This window comes from Thalassophryne amazonica, chromosome 13 (genome assembly GCF_902500255.1).
Source record: "Thalassophryne amazonica chromosome 13, fThaAma1.1, whole genome shotgun sequence".
Classification (NCBI taxonomy): Eukaryota; Metazoa; Chordata; class Actinopteri; order Batrachoidiformes; family Batrachoididae; genus Thalassophryne; species Thalassophryne amazonica.
In genome coordinates this window covers 32735744-32751847 of record NC_047115.1, presented here as the reverse complement: position 1 = coordinate 32751847, position 16104 = coordinate 32735744, and the positions used below count along the sequence as shown (strand labels likewise).

General features: G+C 39.6%; 1 protein-coding gene across 3 annotated transcripts in view; it reads left to right on the top strand.

Moving 5' to 3' along the window:
- The window catches only part of pcdh15a (protocadherin-related 15a), a 707751-nt gene that overhangs the window by 357682 nt on the left and 333965 nt on the right, over nucleotides 1–16104 (top strand). For all 3 annotated transcript variants that reach the window (XM_034185498.1, XM_034185497.1, XM_034185496.1), the window contains one exon: nucleotides 15322–15482. In XM_034185498.1, the coding sequence (XP_034041389.1) occupies nucleotides 15322–15482 (161 nt within the window). The remainder of the gene's footprint in view (nucleotides 1–15321; nucleotides 15483–16104) is intronic.

Here is a 16104-nt window from a genome sequence, read left to right as displayed (position 1 = left end):
GAAATGTGTATGTCGTTTTATTTTACAGCTCTGCATGCTTAGCCCAGTTAAGATGGTCTTTTAAGTGTCTGCCACAGCATGTTGGAGCTGGAATGGGCCAATTGACAATACAGTTAATCAGTCCTGACCATCATCGATTACAAATATAACAAACTGTCTTATTTTTTTTTTGTATTATTTTTGTTTGCTTTAATGGTAGGAGACATGGTGCCAGTTTGAGATATGCACAGCACTGGATGTGGGCAGAAGATTTATGTGTTTATTCTGTTAAATTGCTTCATTTTATGATTTGGTGTGCATTTCCTTTTCTTTCACAAGTATTGTGAAAAAAATCGTAACCACCTTGGCCTCTCATGAGCCGTGGCTATGGAATAATTTTCCGGCTGAGATTAGGCAGCTGAGTTCAAATGGGGACTAAAAACTTCTTTTTTCTGGGGTCTACAGTCATTTATGTTCTGAAATTTTATTTTTGGTCTTTTATGTCACTGTATGCTGTATTTTATGCCTTTAATTAGTATTAACTACTGGTATTATGTTATTTTTATGTCTTTTATTCTGTGAAGCACTTTGTTTGGATGGTGCCCAAGACACGTATAAGAAAATATTATTTCTGTATATATGGTTTTTAGGATAGCACAGTGGCTTAGTGGTTAGCACTGTTGCCTCACAGCAAGAAGGTCATGGGATCAGTTCCCACCTCTGACCTTTATGTGTGGCGTTTGCATGTTCTCCCCATGTTTGCGTGGGTTCCCTCCATGTGCTCCGGCTTCCTCCCACATCCAAAGACATGCAGGTTAGGCGGATTGGAAACTTTAAATTAACCGTAGATGTGTGTTTGTTTGTCTATATATGACCCTGCGACAGACTGGCGTCCTGTCCAGGATGTACGCTGCCTTATGCTCTGTGACTGCTGGGATTAGCTCCAGGCCCCAAGAGACCCTTAAGCAGTTGAAGATGAATGTGAGATGGTTTTTAACAGTTTATCTTCAATGATCTCTCAGAAAATTGCTACAGTTTGCAATTTTTAATTTTTTTTTCATCAAATCCTACCGTAAAGTTTATGTTTTAAGTAATCCAAAGCCTGATTAAGAGAACAAAGAAGACAGTGATCAATAAATAATGAGTTTGTTAATGCAAAATGTTCTTGTTCTTGATGCAATGTTTTGTGTGTGTGTGTGTGTGTGTGTGTGTGTGTGTGTGTGTGTGTGTGTGTGTGTGTGTGTGTGTGTGTGTGTGTGTGTGTGTGTGTGTGTGTGTGTGTGTGTGTGTTGTCTCTAATGGATTGATGGATGGATTCTGTGTGACCTATCAGATGACTGGACACAGACCACAAAAGTTTCACTTTGTGCCCTTATGGGGTGATAAGTTTTGCTCCATCTGATTGAGTGCCTGAAAAAGCACGACAGTGATAACACAGCATCTTTCCGAAATGTTCAGAGATTTTCAATGTGAAATGCTTGCAACATTTGCACAGCAAACCCCCCCCCCCCCCCCCCCCCCCCCACACACACACACAAACACACACACACACACAAAAAACAGTGCTCTGAAAAAAGATGCTGGGTGTGGAGATTTATCCCTCTGAAGTTGTCCGACGCAGATACGCGTCAAAGTCACATGACCGAATTAAGTGGTCCTCGAATTAAATTCCCCACATTTTCAAGTTCAGTTTGAATTTTTGTTGAAAGTGCAGACTTCAACCTTCATACCTGTTTTTAAATGTTGTTGATGTTGTTGATAAAACCTGAATTATGATTAATAATCTTTGGAAGGCTTTTTCCTGATTTATTATGGTAACGTGTGTGGAGCGGTTCTCTGTGCTGTGCTCAGACCAGCATGCATGAGAACAGGACTTCTCTCCCTCATCTCTCTTCCCTGCCCAGAGCAATTACATGTGCAAAGAAAACATAACTTTTCCTTTATCATTTGGTGTTAAACACACATTGTAAACCAAACCAAAATTGATCATAAACCCACCTATTTGGTTGTGGAATCGTCACATTCAGTGCGCGTGTGAACATCTTTCCTCATTCCTTTTCTGTGGCCTGGGTGGGGGGCATCATCCCCTTTATCATTGGTGGAAAAACACATGACATAATCCACATGGTAAATTAACATGGAAAGCCAAAAGTAGTCAAACACCCCCAGTTACACCCTGAACTCCAGAGGGTTAAGGTGGGCAGTGAAATTTTAGCACATTGACTAACAGCATTAAGACTAACAGCGCTCTAGTAGGACTTTGATCCCTTCATGCATATGAAAGAGGCGTTGAAAATAATCCGATTGCTTGCGAACAACACAACACCATTAACATAATGTTAGTCAAGTCAAAATTTTTTCTTCTGTGCAATGTTTGCTAAAGTTCAGTTCTGAGATATAACAGTGTGGGAGGTGATGGTCCAGTGGCTAAGCAGAGGGCTTGAGACCAGAGAACCCTCTGTTCAAGCCCAGTGAGGCCAGAAAATCATTAAGGGTCCTTGAGCAACATTCTTAATCCCTAAATTGCTCCCAGTGTGTAGTGACGGCCTTGCATGACAGCATCCTGACATCAGTGTGTGGGTGAATGTGAGGCATCATTGTAGAATGATAAGCTTCTGATTCAGATGGAAATGATTTATATAAATGCAGTTCATTTACCAGCTCATGTCCTGAGTACAAATTTAAACCCCAAAACATCTAACAGTATGGCCCGGTTTTAAAATCCAAGATTTCCCCTTCAAAGGTTGCCAACCAGGACCCGGGATGGCTGCACAGTGTGGTGAGTGTGTCAGAGAGCACCACTAGCACATGCTCCCCGAAGTCTAGTCTCTTGAGGTATTTGTTATTCTGTTATTCTCATCATTTTATAGCATTACATTTAAATTTACAACATCGTCGTATGTGTTTTCTTTGTCAAGCTTAAGATTTTGGAATGTACTGCACCATTGTCTTATAAGTTATAGGATATATTTAAAGTCTGAATGGTTTCTAGACTTCTGGTGTAGCCAAATAAAAATGCAGTGCTAGGGGACATGTTGAAAATAGTGTGTCATTAAAGCTGAAGCTGGAGAGAAAGAGACACAAAGCTATGGCGCAACAACAGTTTATATATATATATATATATATTAGATTTGCTGTCACAGCACACTGTGTTTGTGTTTGGATTACTGCCTGTGCTGGTAACAGTGTCGCACTTGGACACCAAAAAAAGAAAACAAAAACAGATGAGTGTGTTGGTGGGTTAGTTCATCCTAGCCAGCTTTGGCTGGGATGAACTATTGGGACTATTGTATCATTAAGACACCCCAATGGTACAATAACTTAAAAAACAATAAATGCTACCATCTTGTACATCTCCAAAATAAAAGACAACGAACTAATGCACCGTATCAATTGCAAAAAACAACTTTGTTTAGCTGTTGAAATATCCCATAGACATGTCACCTACGTGCTATGTTCATATGAGCTAACAACTTAAGCGCATGAGCTAGCAACTGCAGGAAGAAATATGATGCCCACTAATGATCTAATATTGCACAAATTTAGAATTGGAAAGTAAAACCAGAATTAATCATTAATAATTGCACACTGTCTATAGTGACACCAAGGCTGGTGACCTTTGGACGTACAAAATCTTTAAGAGGTCCCAAGTCAAGATGGCACTTCCATACAACATAACCTCTGTCTTGCCCTCATTAAGTTTCAAAAAATTCTATGAGAACCAAGCCCTGACGTCACGCAGACAGTCGAGTAGGGGTGTCAGGGGGCAAAGGCTGTTTTTAGCGATAGGCATGTAGATTTGACAATCATCAGCATAAAAATGGTAGGCCACGTCATGTTTTTTAAAAATCTCTCTGAGTGGGAGGAGATAAAGAGCAAAGAGGATGGGTCCCAGGATAGAACGCTGGGGGACTCCACAATGAAGAGGTGCTGAAGACGAGGTGGAGTCCTCCAGCCTGATGGAGAAAGACCTCTCCGACAGGTATGACCTAAACCACTCCAGAACAGTCCCTCTGACACCAACACAGTCTCTCAGGCGGTCTAAAAGAATTGCGTGGTACATTGCATGTGTTGAGCCACTGTATGTAAAGATGCAAATTACTTACTCATCAATATCATTTCCAGTTCACCCACGCTAAAAGTAATCCCATTTTGGAGCATGGTGAGGTGATCATTTTATGCCCTGCTTTGACAGATTCATGAATTCAGCTTCATATAATCATGTTTACACATATGACTAACATATCGATCTGTGAAAAAGAAGGAAACCACTCAACCTTTCCCCAACACTTTTTCAAAGCACCTCTTGGCGTAACTGTTTACTGAATGAAGCAGCTGTTTGTGCACTTTATTCCTTTGTGACTTTTCTTTTGGCAGACACGTATTAGCAGCCAGATGTTTCTTCAAAACTCATTAAAGTTTATTAAGCATGTGTAGTGCCAACATGGCTGTGGTACAACATGTCTGATTATTTGAAGGCAGACACGTTTTATTTGGCACTGCTGCCACAGGGTGTGTCTTTTGACATCTGGTGCCTGTTTGCAGTAAGTGTGTTTCCGAGTGTGTGTGCGTGTGTGTGTGTGTGTGTGTGTGTGTGTGTGTGTGTGTGTGTGTGTGTGTGTGTGTGTGTGTGTGTGTGTGTGTGTGTGTGTGTGTGTGTGTGTGAGAGAGAGAAAGGTGGTACAAGGGGAAATGACCAAAACCTTTCTCATTTTATATGTGCAACACAACCTTTAAAGGTTCCACTCTAGCTGATATTGTTGGTATACTCTGCAGTGAAAATATTTCTCAAATGTTCTTTCATATCTTTGTGTTTGTTGGCCAAGTCCTCCCAGGTTCTGTTGTTGATTTCTTCTAAACTTTATGTCGATAAAGGCTGACCGTGACACTACCCTTCAAAAGAATTCAGTTTGAAAAGATCAAGGTCAAGGAATTTAATTTTCAACCCAAATTCGACCTAATGTGTGACACACTTGGGTGGATTCAGAATTGCCTTGGCAAGGTCAGCCAGAGGTCAGTCATTTGGGTCAATGTCAAGATCATTGGGTTGAAATATCGCATTCTCATACCCCTTACTGTCCTCATTCTCACGGATGATGTTGTTTATCTTTCAGTTGCCCTCATTTTTATTGAACAGGGTCGCCACAGCGGATCCAGTAGAAATCCGCATCTGTGATATTTTTGCCTGGTAATTAGGATGATTGAGAATATGAAAGCAAATGCATCTGATAAACATTTTGTTTGGAACAAGTGTGTTAGCAATCGTGTTTGCCGTGTATACACTCGATTAGATTGTCCTCGATGGGCATCAGTCTCTGCACACGCTCCAAAATGAACACCCCAATGGTACAACCCAGTGGTTTTGATTTGCAGTCAAACCACTCGTTTAATAGGAATGCCATCTTTTTCTTTTTCTTTTTGAATGAATGAGTGAATGCAATCAAAACATCAAAAAGCTTGTTAAAAAACAGTGCTTTCAAGAGAAATCATCAAATTAAAATGCCTTAGGTGTGTCAAGGGTTCTCTGTGCCTCCAGCCTGCCATGTTTAATGGCCTTGTGACTCCCGAGTCATCCCACTGAGGTTAAATGCAGGTGAAGGAAAAAGAGGATAACAGCTTTGCATAACCAAAGAATTTCTGCACAAACTGTCAGAAACCGTCTCAGGGAAGCTCATCTGCATGCTCGTCGTCCTCATCGGGGTCTCGACCTGACTCCAGTTCGTCGTCGCAACTTCGCACAGCCATTGAAGAGGAGTGGACCAACATTCCACAGGCCACAGTTGACAACCTGATCAACTCTATGCGAAGGAGATGTGTTGCACTGCATGAGGCAAATGGTGGTCACACCAGATACTGACTGTTCTCTCTCCCCAATAAAACAAAACTGCACCTTTCAGAGTGGCCTTTTATTGTGGGCAGTCTAAGGCACACCTGTGCACTAATCATGGTGTCTAATCAGCATCTTGGTATGGCACACCTGTGAGGTGGGATGGATTATCTCAGCAAAGGAGAAGTGCTGACTATCACAGATTTAGACTGGTTTGTGAACAATATTTGAGGGAAATGGTGATATTGTGTATGTGGAAAAAGGTTTAGATCTTTGAGTTCATCTCATACAAAATGGGAGCAAAACCAAAAGTGTTGCGTTTATATTTTTGTTGAGTATAAATAAAATTTCCACCGCAGAGTGGCAAATATGTTCTCTTTGTGCCAACATGTCTTTAGTGTGAGATATTGGATTCTGTTGATAGACCCAGTTGACAGACAGAAATAACAAAACAAAGTAAGAAATTCATGATTCAAAATTTAAGTGAAAATAAAATATGTAGCCTGTGGTGGGAAACTCATATAAAGAAACAATTACAGTGGTCCCTCACTATAACGCGGTTCACCTTTCGCAGCCTCGCAGTTTTGCGGATTTTTTTAGTCCAATTTTGCATGCTTTTTTTTTTTTTTTTTTTTACAGCGCATTGTGTTCTGCGTCCTCATCAAGCAGGCCGGTCGCGGCACCACAAAGGGAGAGTACGCGCATTGTGTTCTGCATGTCTGTTTATTAGAATCTTCTCGCCCAGAAGAAAACACCTACCCATAACTGTGTTCTTCACTCGGAAAACGACACCTTCACCGAGGTGTGACTCAGTGGAAAAAGGCGCGATCAGAGGAACTGTGAAATACTGGTCAGTCACTATTAATAATTTCTTATGTGTCCAACCTCGTAGGTTGATCGTTAAAATTAATTCGTTAGTTCTAAAAGCCATCATAATTATTTGTAGGAAAACGTTCTATTTTTATTTCTCAAAAAAATGTTTGGGCCTGAAAACAGGTTGGTCTTATTTTTCTACTAAGGTTTGAACTTTGAGAGTGTTTACACATGAGAGAAAAGTGAGAAAATGTTAATGCCTGTTTGAGAAAAGTGTATAAAGTGTGTAGTGAGGGGTTTTACAGCCTTAAAACGTCTATAATAATTGTAAAAAATAACGCTGACTACTTTACGGATTTCGCTTATTGCGGGCTATTTTTAGAACGTAACTCCCGCGATAAACGAGGGAGTGCTGTATTAAAATGCATGAAATTAATAATACAGATAATTAAGTTTGTAAGAGCTATAAGGTATTTGCATGTGATTTTCTTTTAATCCTAAAATGGGTTTTTGTACTTCATCAAGCAAAACCTGGATAAACAAGATTGGTTCAGCCAAGGGGGGGGTTGCACATTGCATTCCATTCATTTTTTTGACAGTCTTGTTTTTATTTCTGCAAACTCAAGTGGTTTTTCTGAGTATTGACCATTAAGTGAAGGATTGGTGTTTTGTTTTCTTTTGTTTTTTTCCTATTTTTATTCCTGGATACTCCAAGTGTCCTTGAGCAGAGTACCCAAGCTAAATTCCTCCCTTTCTGCAGTTCAGTTCCTGATGCAGGTGACTGAACTTGAAGTATCACTTTTACATACTTCAGTAATTCATTCTCCAGTGGAAACGGTTTTATAGAAATGCAACTTTTTCAACATTACTCTTATTGAGAGATGACAATTGCGCCGGTGAACTGCTCAGTGTTACTTTGAATAAACTTCACTTTGTGTATCATATACTTGCATAAAAACACATAGGGAGACTTTTGTGAGGCATAGGGTTTGCATGTTGATGACCATGTGACGCGTTCTCTCTGCATGATCTAGCATGCAGGTGCATCACTGTTGACGACCCCAGTGGCTGGACAAGGCCAAGTGGACACCTGTATTTCAACGGTTTGCTGAAGATAACGGTTACATTTGAAAGGTGGGGATGCAGAGATGGTCTGTCTGGGTGATAACACTATGTAACACAATTTTTGTTCCTGGCTTCTAAGTGTTATATTTCAACTGCTTATGACTAAAATCTATGGAAAAATGACTACATTCAGCACAAACTTTGATTTTATTTTTTAAAACGTTCTAGAAAGTTCTAAAAGTTTCTTGAAATTTCTAGATAATTCTGGAAACTTCTAGAAAATTCTGGACAGTTCTAGCAGTTAAAGAATATTCTAGAAGACTACTCAGTAGTAGTAAAGGCAAATCGAGAATATTCTTGAAAACAGACAAATTTCAAAATATCATTGTCCTGATCACAGAAGCAAAGTTTCTGTAGAATAACAGCTATTTTCTATTTATTTAAGGCATAACAGGTTAGGAAAACACACTGTGTACCCAGGAACAAAACAAAAATAAAAATTTGTTTCATAGTGTAATCATCCAGAACCCAAAGCGAGCCTGTGGGTGGTGGATGTTGGGACGCACGGTGCCAGCACATGATCCCAGACTTGACCTGTACATGCACATATACAGTTGAGGCAGGGTTCTTGTGTTGTTGTTGTTGTTGTGGAACTCTGGGACAAACCTTTCACTCTTGGGTGTTATTTTGGGCATTCTTCCTCAGTTATTTAAAGCCTATATTGCCTCAACATTCTTATGTTTTTGTACAACAAAGTGATGGCTGCTGGTGGTACCTGGAACCTTTTGGGGGTGGCTCCAAAGCAAGGACCTGACTTGTGGAGACCCAAAATTTTGCTCCAGATGTCTTTACTTAATTCTTTGTTTTATTTATTTATTTGTTTTTACACATTTTTAAAAAGAGGATGCAAAATTTTAGATAAAGGTTGCCAGAATGCACATGGCAGATGTAAAACCAGTTTTTGAGAGATTCCGGGTTGTCTGAGTGTCTTTCCTTGCGAGTTTTCTTCTTGCCCAATCACTCAGTTTTGAAAAACTACTCCAAGCAGATTTACCATACAGTATTACACTGTTTGTATCAAGGATGTCTCAACTCAATCAAAGTGACCAGAATTGGGCCAGATCAAGGCAGTTTTTTAAAAATACGAGGTCTGTTAGAAAAGTTCGGCAGATTTTCATTGCAAGGAAAAAGACGGAACGACTGGAGCAGCGCGACTGCATCAGATTTTGCCAGAAACTGGGCAACAGCCAGGTGGAAACCATTTGGATGATTCAGACGGCTTTCTGTGACTTTTCAGTCGTGTGACTATCCCAGAAATTGTGGAAGAGGTGGGCATGTCACAGCATATCCTGTGAGACTTCAACATGGAGGCACTTTTGCTCCACCGTCAGCAGCAGCATGAATTTCACTGCCACTCTTTTCATGGACAAATCTTCTGTCATTGGATTGTGCCGAAAAAGTGCTGATGTCCACCTCTTCTGCAATTTCTCAGACAGTCACACGACGGTCCCGCATCACCACAGCGTTCACTTTGGAAATGATCTGGTCATTTCAGCATGTTGATGGCCGACCGGAGCGTGGCTTGCTCTCCACCGTTGTGCGGACGTCTTTAAACCGGTTGTACCGCTCATTAATCTGTGTGATGCCCATAGGATTGTCACCGAAAGCCGTCTGAATCTTCCGAATGGTTTCCACCTGGCTGTCACCCAGTTTCTGGCAAAATTTGATGCAGTAGCGCTGCTCCAGTCGTTCCGTCATTGTCCTTGCAATGAAAGTCCACCGAGAGCACAACACACGTCCCACACAAAGGCTGCTTACCAGCAAATGATGCCATCGACAGGCATGAAAAAGTTCACACATGCACACGAAGGTTCAAGGTTTGGTCATGCAAGCACGCGTGATTCAAATCCATCAGGTTTTTGCAAAAAATGAAAAGGTCCGATACTTTTCTAACAGACCTCATAAATTCTATCAAATAAATTAAACCAGTATCATTAAATCAGTGGATGTTCTTCTCACCTCATGACATATGAGAATAAATGTATTTTTAACAACTAAAATGTTGTTCAATTAATATTACTGAAATGCCTTAATTTTACTATTATAATGCTGCACAGTGTAGCACTGATGAGCCACTTAAAAAATCAGTTTAATTTAAAAATTATAATTACGTAATTCAAATATTAAGGAACAGATTGGATTGAATGAGTTTTTTCCCCTTAATCAGTGGAACAGCTGTTAAACTCTCAAGCATACACACATAGATAGATAGATAGATAGATAGACAGAATACATTTGACTTTAATGTGCTTAACAATGTCTTCTGTACAAGTGCAATATCCAGGAAAATACAAATATCAGATCAGGACTCAGTTTTGTAAGATACTGAATATTAAATGGCTCATATTGAGATATATCATATTGAAGCAAAAAAGAGAAAATTTCTTAATGATGGATGCAAATGACGTCCAAGACATACTTAGTGACTTGGAAATGTTCATGTATCCATCCCCTGTATTGTTTAAACAACACTGGCTGTAAAAGTGACCATTTATATGTATAAATTAAAAACCAAGTGGCCTGTGTGTGTGTGTGTGTGTGTGTGTGTGTGTGTGTGTGTGTGTGTGTGTGTGTGTGTGTGTGTGTGTGTGTGTGTGTGTGTGTGTGTGTGTGTGTGTGTGTGTGTGTGTGTGTGTGTGTGTGTGTGTGTGGCTTTGATCACAGGGGAAACTGGGAAGAGCTGACATTTGCCATTTGGTATGCTTATGTATTTTGGGTCAAGGTTAGAAGCTGCCAAAATGGAAAATTGATAGGACTAATATTTTTGGAGAAATTTGGAGTATTAGCTAACAATACTGAACAATGGACATTGATATTTAAATTCTGGACTCACATGCAATTCTAGCAGGGGGCGGTAAATCATCAATTTATTAAAAGCCAAGTGGCCTCTGTGTTTGTGTATACATGCGTGTGTTTGTGGCTTCGATCATGAAGACACTGGGGAGAGCTGACATTTGCTATTTGGTATGCTTATGTATTTTGGGTCAAGGATGAACGCCACCAAAATGGAATGTTGTTAGGACTGTTTATGGCGAAATTGCATATATTATTAAACAGCAGTGAACAATGGATGTTGATCATTACATTCTGAACTTACACGACATTCAGAATTATTAAGGAAACATTGCATAATTTATTACCACCCTTGAAAAATGGCAGCTATCTATTTTATAAACACTACCCAAACTAGAGCCCATGACTCCCCAAGGGCAATGTGCTGGTTAACAATAATCTTCATATTTTGATTTTCCAATTACTTATGGCCTATGAGAATGGGGTAATTATATATTCAAGTGGATGTAATTCCTAAATGGTTGCAATGCAATATTTTGTACACCTGTTGAACTATTCTCGCCAAGTCTTAGTCATCTTTCTACTCTCATTCCAACTCTGTTGTGGTGAAGAACAGAGAAAAAAAATTATTTTAAAAATTTGTGTCACTGTCCCACTAAATTATGATGCTGTCTGAGTATAATAAGACAAAAGTACTTTGTGATTTTACTTTGTTCATCTTTGAAGTACACTGCAAGCAAGCTTTCTTGGTACGTTTCACTGCTGGTCTGGTTATTTTTTCTGTTTTATGATCATCATAGAATACCTTGCAGTGGTAGCATACTTTAAAATATAAATTAAGCTTTAATGCCCTGTTATTCCTCAAGAACATAGCTGTTTTTGAGAAAACCCCACAAAAATTATTTCAGTCTTACTGAAATTCTCTAAGATTCAATGAAACCAAATGGAATTGATTCCTTCAGGGTTTGGACATCAGTATTTGCTCTGCTGCTGTTTGAATTGCTTGCAATGGATTCCCTACTTCACAACCAAATGAGAGGATTTTCTATTCCATAAGCTTTGTGGTTTACCGCCTTGAGCTGGCAGAACGTATTGTGTAATTAAGCTCAATGCACGTTCCCAACAAGACTCTGTAGTCAGTTCCAATAAACTTCAATGAAGCCAGTGGCTTTCATACCCAAGCTGAAGCACAATCAGAAAAGTCCATGTTGATCTGTCAACGTCATCTGCGTACGCCAACACAATTGGTATTTGCGATGAAAGTCGCACTCTGTCCTCCAGTTTGGTTCATCCACTCTGAAACCCACATTAGAGGTGACACTGACAAGAAGTGAGTGTAATTTTAAGTCATTGTACATTATAAAAATGATTTCATCTTTTAAAAAATGACATTCATTGATCCTCTGTATTCTGTGTTTGTAAAGTAATAAGACTTTTGTTTGACTGATCAGGAAAAGAAGTTTGCCTGAAATCAAGAGGAGGTACATCTGGAACAGTGGGAGTATCGGCTGTCAAAGCAGAAAAGATAAAGTTCAATTAACTGGAGAAAAAAGGATGTTGTCTGTGTCTTCCCTTTATATATGATGAGCCATGTGATGTACAACCTGACACTACAAAAATTTGTGGCTCACCACTCAAGCTGCTGTGGCAGTTATAATATGAAAATGCCGTGTTTTAGATTAATGAACCGGCAGCAAGGGGCCTTTTGACTTTTAAATTAAATTCCTCGAAAATCCATTTTTCAAATGCAGTTTAGCCCAAGTGAGACTGATAATTACAAGACCGCATGATCACGACACACATATGCATCAGATCCCTGGCTGATGCAAATAGAATGCACCATCATTAATAGCAGCTGCATTTAAAAAGATGCAAATTCTAATTATAAAGCAAGGTTCTCCATCACATCTCTATCTGTGCGTCTTCTTAGCAATGTGAGAGCCTGAGGAGCTGGATGAACCTGTTTTATGATGAATGATAAAATACAAGATGTTATGAGCGGTAATTAAAAAGCCTATTAAGACAGCGCTTAGGTTTTACAGCTGGCGGATTAGCGAGGCATGATTAGTGTCTTTATTGCTGACTATATTTTAAAGTCTTTTGTTTGTTTGTGCTTTATTTAAAAATTGCCAGTAGTCCTGTGACATTTTGTTAATCACAAGTGGCAATGGATTTGCCGGGATGTGGCGGTATAAGATCCCAGAAGGTAGTAGAGCTTGTTTTGTTGAATTAATTCATTTTCTTCATAGTAAATTTTTTCAGCTTCTACCTTTTTCACTTAGGGTCACCACAGCAGGACCATTATGGCTCAAATTTTAGTCCGGATGCCTCTGAGCTCGCTAGCAAGATGTCCCGTGTCCCACAAGCAGGTTGTGGTGTTCAGAAGTTCCAATATAGATTGCACATGATGTAACATGAGTTCATCCCACATCTATTCACATTCCCCAATTCTTTCAATGCTGATGCTCCTCAGAATGTCAGTCATCGGGATCAAAGGTTAGGATAAAAAAAGAAAAATCACAAAAAAAAAAAAAATTACAAAATCAGGAGCATAATCAAAAATTATAGAACAGCATCAAAGTTCAGCAATTGAGACCAAATATCAGTAATCAGAATGACTAGGGATGTCCCGATCAGGGTTTCTTGGCCCCAATCCAATTCCAAGTCATCTGATTTTGAGTATCTGCCAATACCGAGTCCCGATCCGATACTTTAAAAAAACTGAATGAACAATGAACAAATGCTAAATATATAATATTTTCATTTTAATCACCTTATTTTATTATTTATCACTTAAACAGTGCACTTCTCCTTGAGGAAGTTTGAACAGTCAAGTAATAATCTACCAGACTTAAAAAATGTACAAATTTCCATGTTATTTTATTTGTCTAAAAATAAATGCCCAAGGTTCCTTATGTTAAACAAGAAATTATTTAATCTGAAATAACAGGTGGTTTTGATTTACAGATGAAAGGTTTCTAAAGAACCATTTATTGATTTAGCTATTTTAATTACAAGTGTTCTAAACTTTTTTTTTAACAGTAATCAGAAATTTTGAGGTAACAAACAACAAAAACATTTCCAAGGATTTTTCTTCAGAAAACTGCTCTATAAATGAGCAGTCCTGTGACATGTTTCTGTTTTGTAGTGATCAGTGGTTTCTGCCACTAGTCTTCCATGTTTTGGCCCGATGCGTCGTTCCTATTGGACAGCGTGAAGCTACATCACAGCTCAGAGCGTCGAAAGTTGGATTGGGTTGAACTTTGACCGCCTGTGGACAAGCGGCAATGCGCGGTCCCGTCAGAAGCGTCGCGTCAAAAGCAACGCTTCTGACGCCTCTAAAAAACAACGCGTCTCATTGAAAATAATACATTTTAGACTGATTATTGACACCTCTGATGCTTCCGACATGTGAAAGGCCTATTAATCTGCAATAATGAGCTTGAAATAGCGCTGATCAAAATAATGAGGATAAAATCTATATCAGATTCCTGATCGGGATGCAACGTCCGATTTCGATCAAGTCTGAAACCACGTGATCGTGCCCGATTTCCCATCACGTGATCGGATTGGGACATCCCCAAGAATGACCCTTCTGGTTGGTGACCATTTGTGCAAACTGTGTAGCAAATGTAGCACTAAACCTTGTGTTTTTGTTACAACTGAGGTGGTTGTTTTCCTGTTCTGGCTGATAGTGGATGAAACATTTTTCATTTTGTCAGGCAAACATAGACTCTGGACTGTGTCTATTAAACTGGCTTTAATTTACTATACGGTTAACTTGGCCATCAGACCTTTTCGCCATGCACATCTCCATCTCTTCCCACTCTGCCCAGACCAGCTTTGTCAAATTAGATGGAACTCACTATTTATTTCTCCAATTTAAAAGCAAGTCATCAAAGGTATTGTGTTGGCACAGGTTTCATCCATTAATGTCTTCCATGAGCAGACCAATTATCTTTGACTAAATTTAGTTACGGTGACTTTAAGTCAGGTAACATCTTTTTTTTTTAATAAAGTGTAACTCTTGTAAAGCCTAAAATCATACATTTGCTCATGTTGGAACTTAGAAACTATCCCAAAAGGAGAAAATGACACACTGTGCAAAGGAGGTCAAGCCAGAGTAAATGGGTTAATTAGGTTCTAAAAGTTATATTCCATGTGCATTTTTTTCTTAATATTTGTTATTTGTTTAATACTTTCTGTGACTTGAATAAACTATATCTAGAATGTCAAATCCTGTTTAATTTCATTTGTTCACTTATTCTTTTTTTTAATGTACATCTTAATCATAATCTGATTTTTGCACGCTAAACCTTTTTGGGAAGTGCCAACCAACCCAGTCTCATTTTTGCTTTATTTTATTTTTTTCATGATACTGTTACGAAATATATTACACTTTCATGACACAGTCACCTTTTGCTCACTAGTTTTACTCTTAGCCTTTCACCTTAACTCTACCCATAACCCCAATGGCCGCCCTCAAAAATCGACTCCATTTTATCACGGTATCACAAACTAATAGGTTAAATCACTTTTTGTGATATGATTGTGAACTTGGCAGGAGATTAGGTTGGCTACAACATTAGAAATTTTCAGCTCTTTCAGTCTGTTTTTCAATGTTTAGAGTGAAAAACACTAATCCAGTGCCAGAATCATACAATAAAAGTTAGTGGTTAGGGCAGTTTATCAGTTATTGAATCTAATCCTGAGGTTAGCTGTGCCCAGCCACTGTGATTATTATTCTCTTCTCTCATAAAATAGAGATTGCTTTGTTTTTATAGGTACAGTTCTGGTAGAAAACATGCAGATCAATGGCCATGCTCAAGACCCAGGAAGAACCATCTACCTGACATTGCTGGACAACACCGACTACTGGGTGATCCTGGCACCGGCACAGCAGAGGCTCTTCCTCAACAGCACCGGAAGAGTTCTGGACCGAGATGTAAGTGCAGATCAATCAAAAAAATTCAACACACTATATGTCTGTGCATGCTTTAGGGCCCGTTCACGCATAACGTGATTGAAGCTGACTAGCATACGAAGGAGGAATTACATGCTATTAGTGAAAAATCAGAGCTGCCTCTAACACCTCGTTCACCTGTCACTACAACTATTCACGCACACCAGCGGCCAAAAGACAGAGAGTGCCTGTGAGAGCCCATTCGATCCCTCTCGTGGCAGGTGTCAGCCAAATTCCAGGTGACACACATGAACATCCAACACAGCTCGCTGGACATTTAGAAAATGTGTGGCCATTCGTGATGTCAGCTGGATGTGAAATTTGTCTAAGTGCCCTCACGAGTATGACGTTGTAAAGCAACACACATGTGGCGTGCCAGATTGTCTGCTCCTCCCTCAACACATGTGTCGTGTGTGTGTATTGTGCATGTGTTGAGCCCCACGTTCCTCCCCACAACACATGAAGCGTGCATGTGTTCCGTGCGTCCCCCATTGGCAGCACATGTGGAATCCCGGGGAGGGGGGCGGTGGGAGCGCACTTGCATGAACTGCTGACATGTATGTACGGATGAAGACTGCCCAGCCATGTCAGAGCGCACACAGCA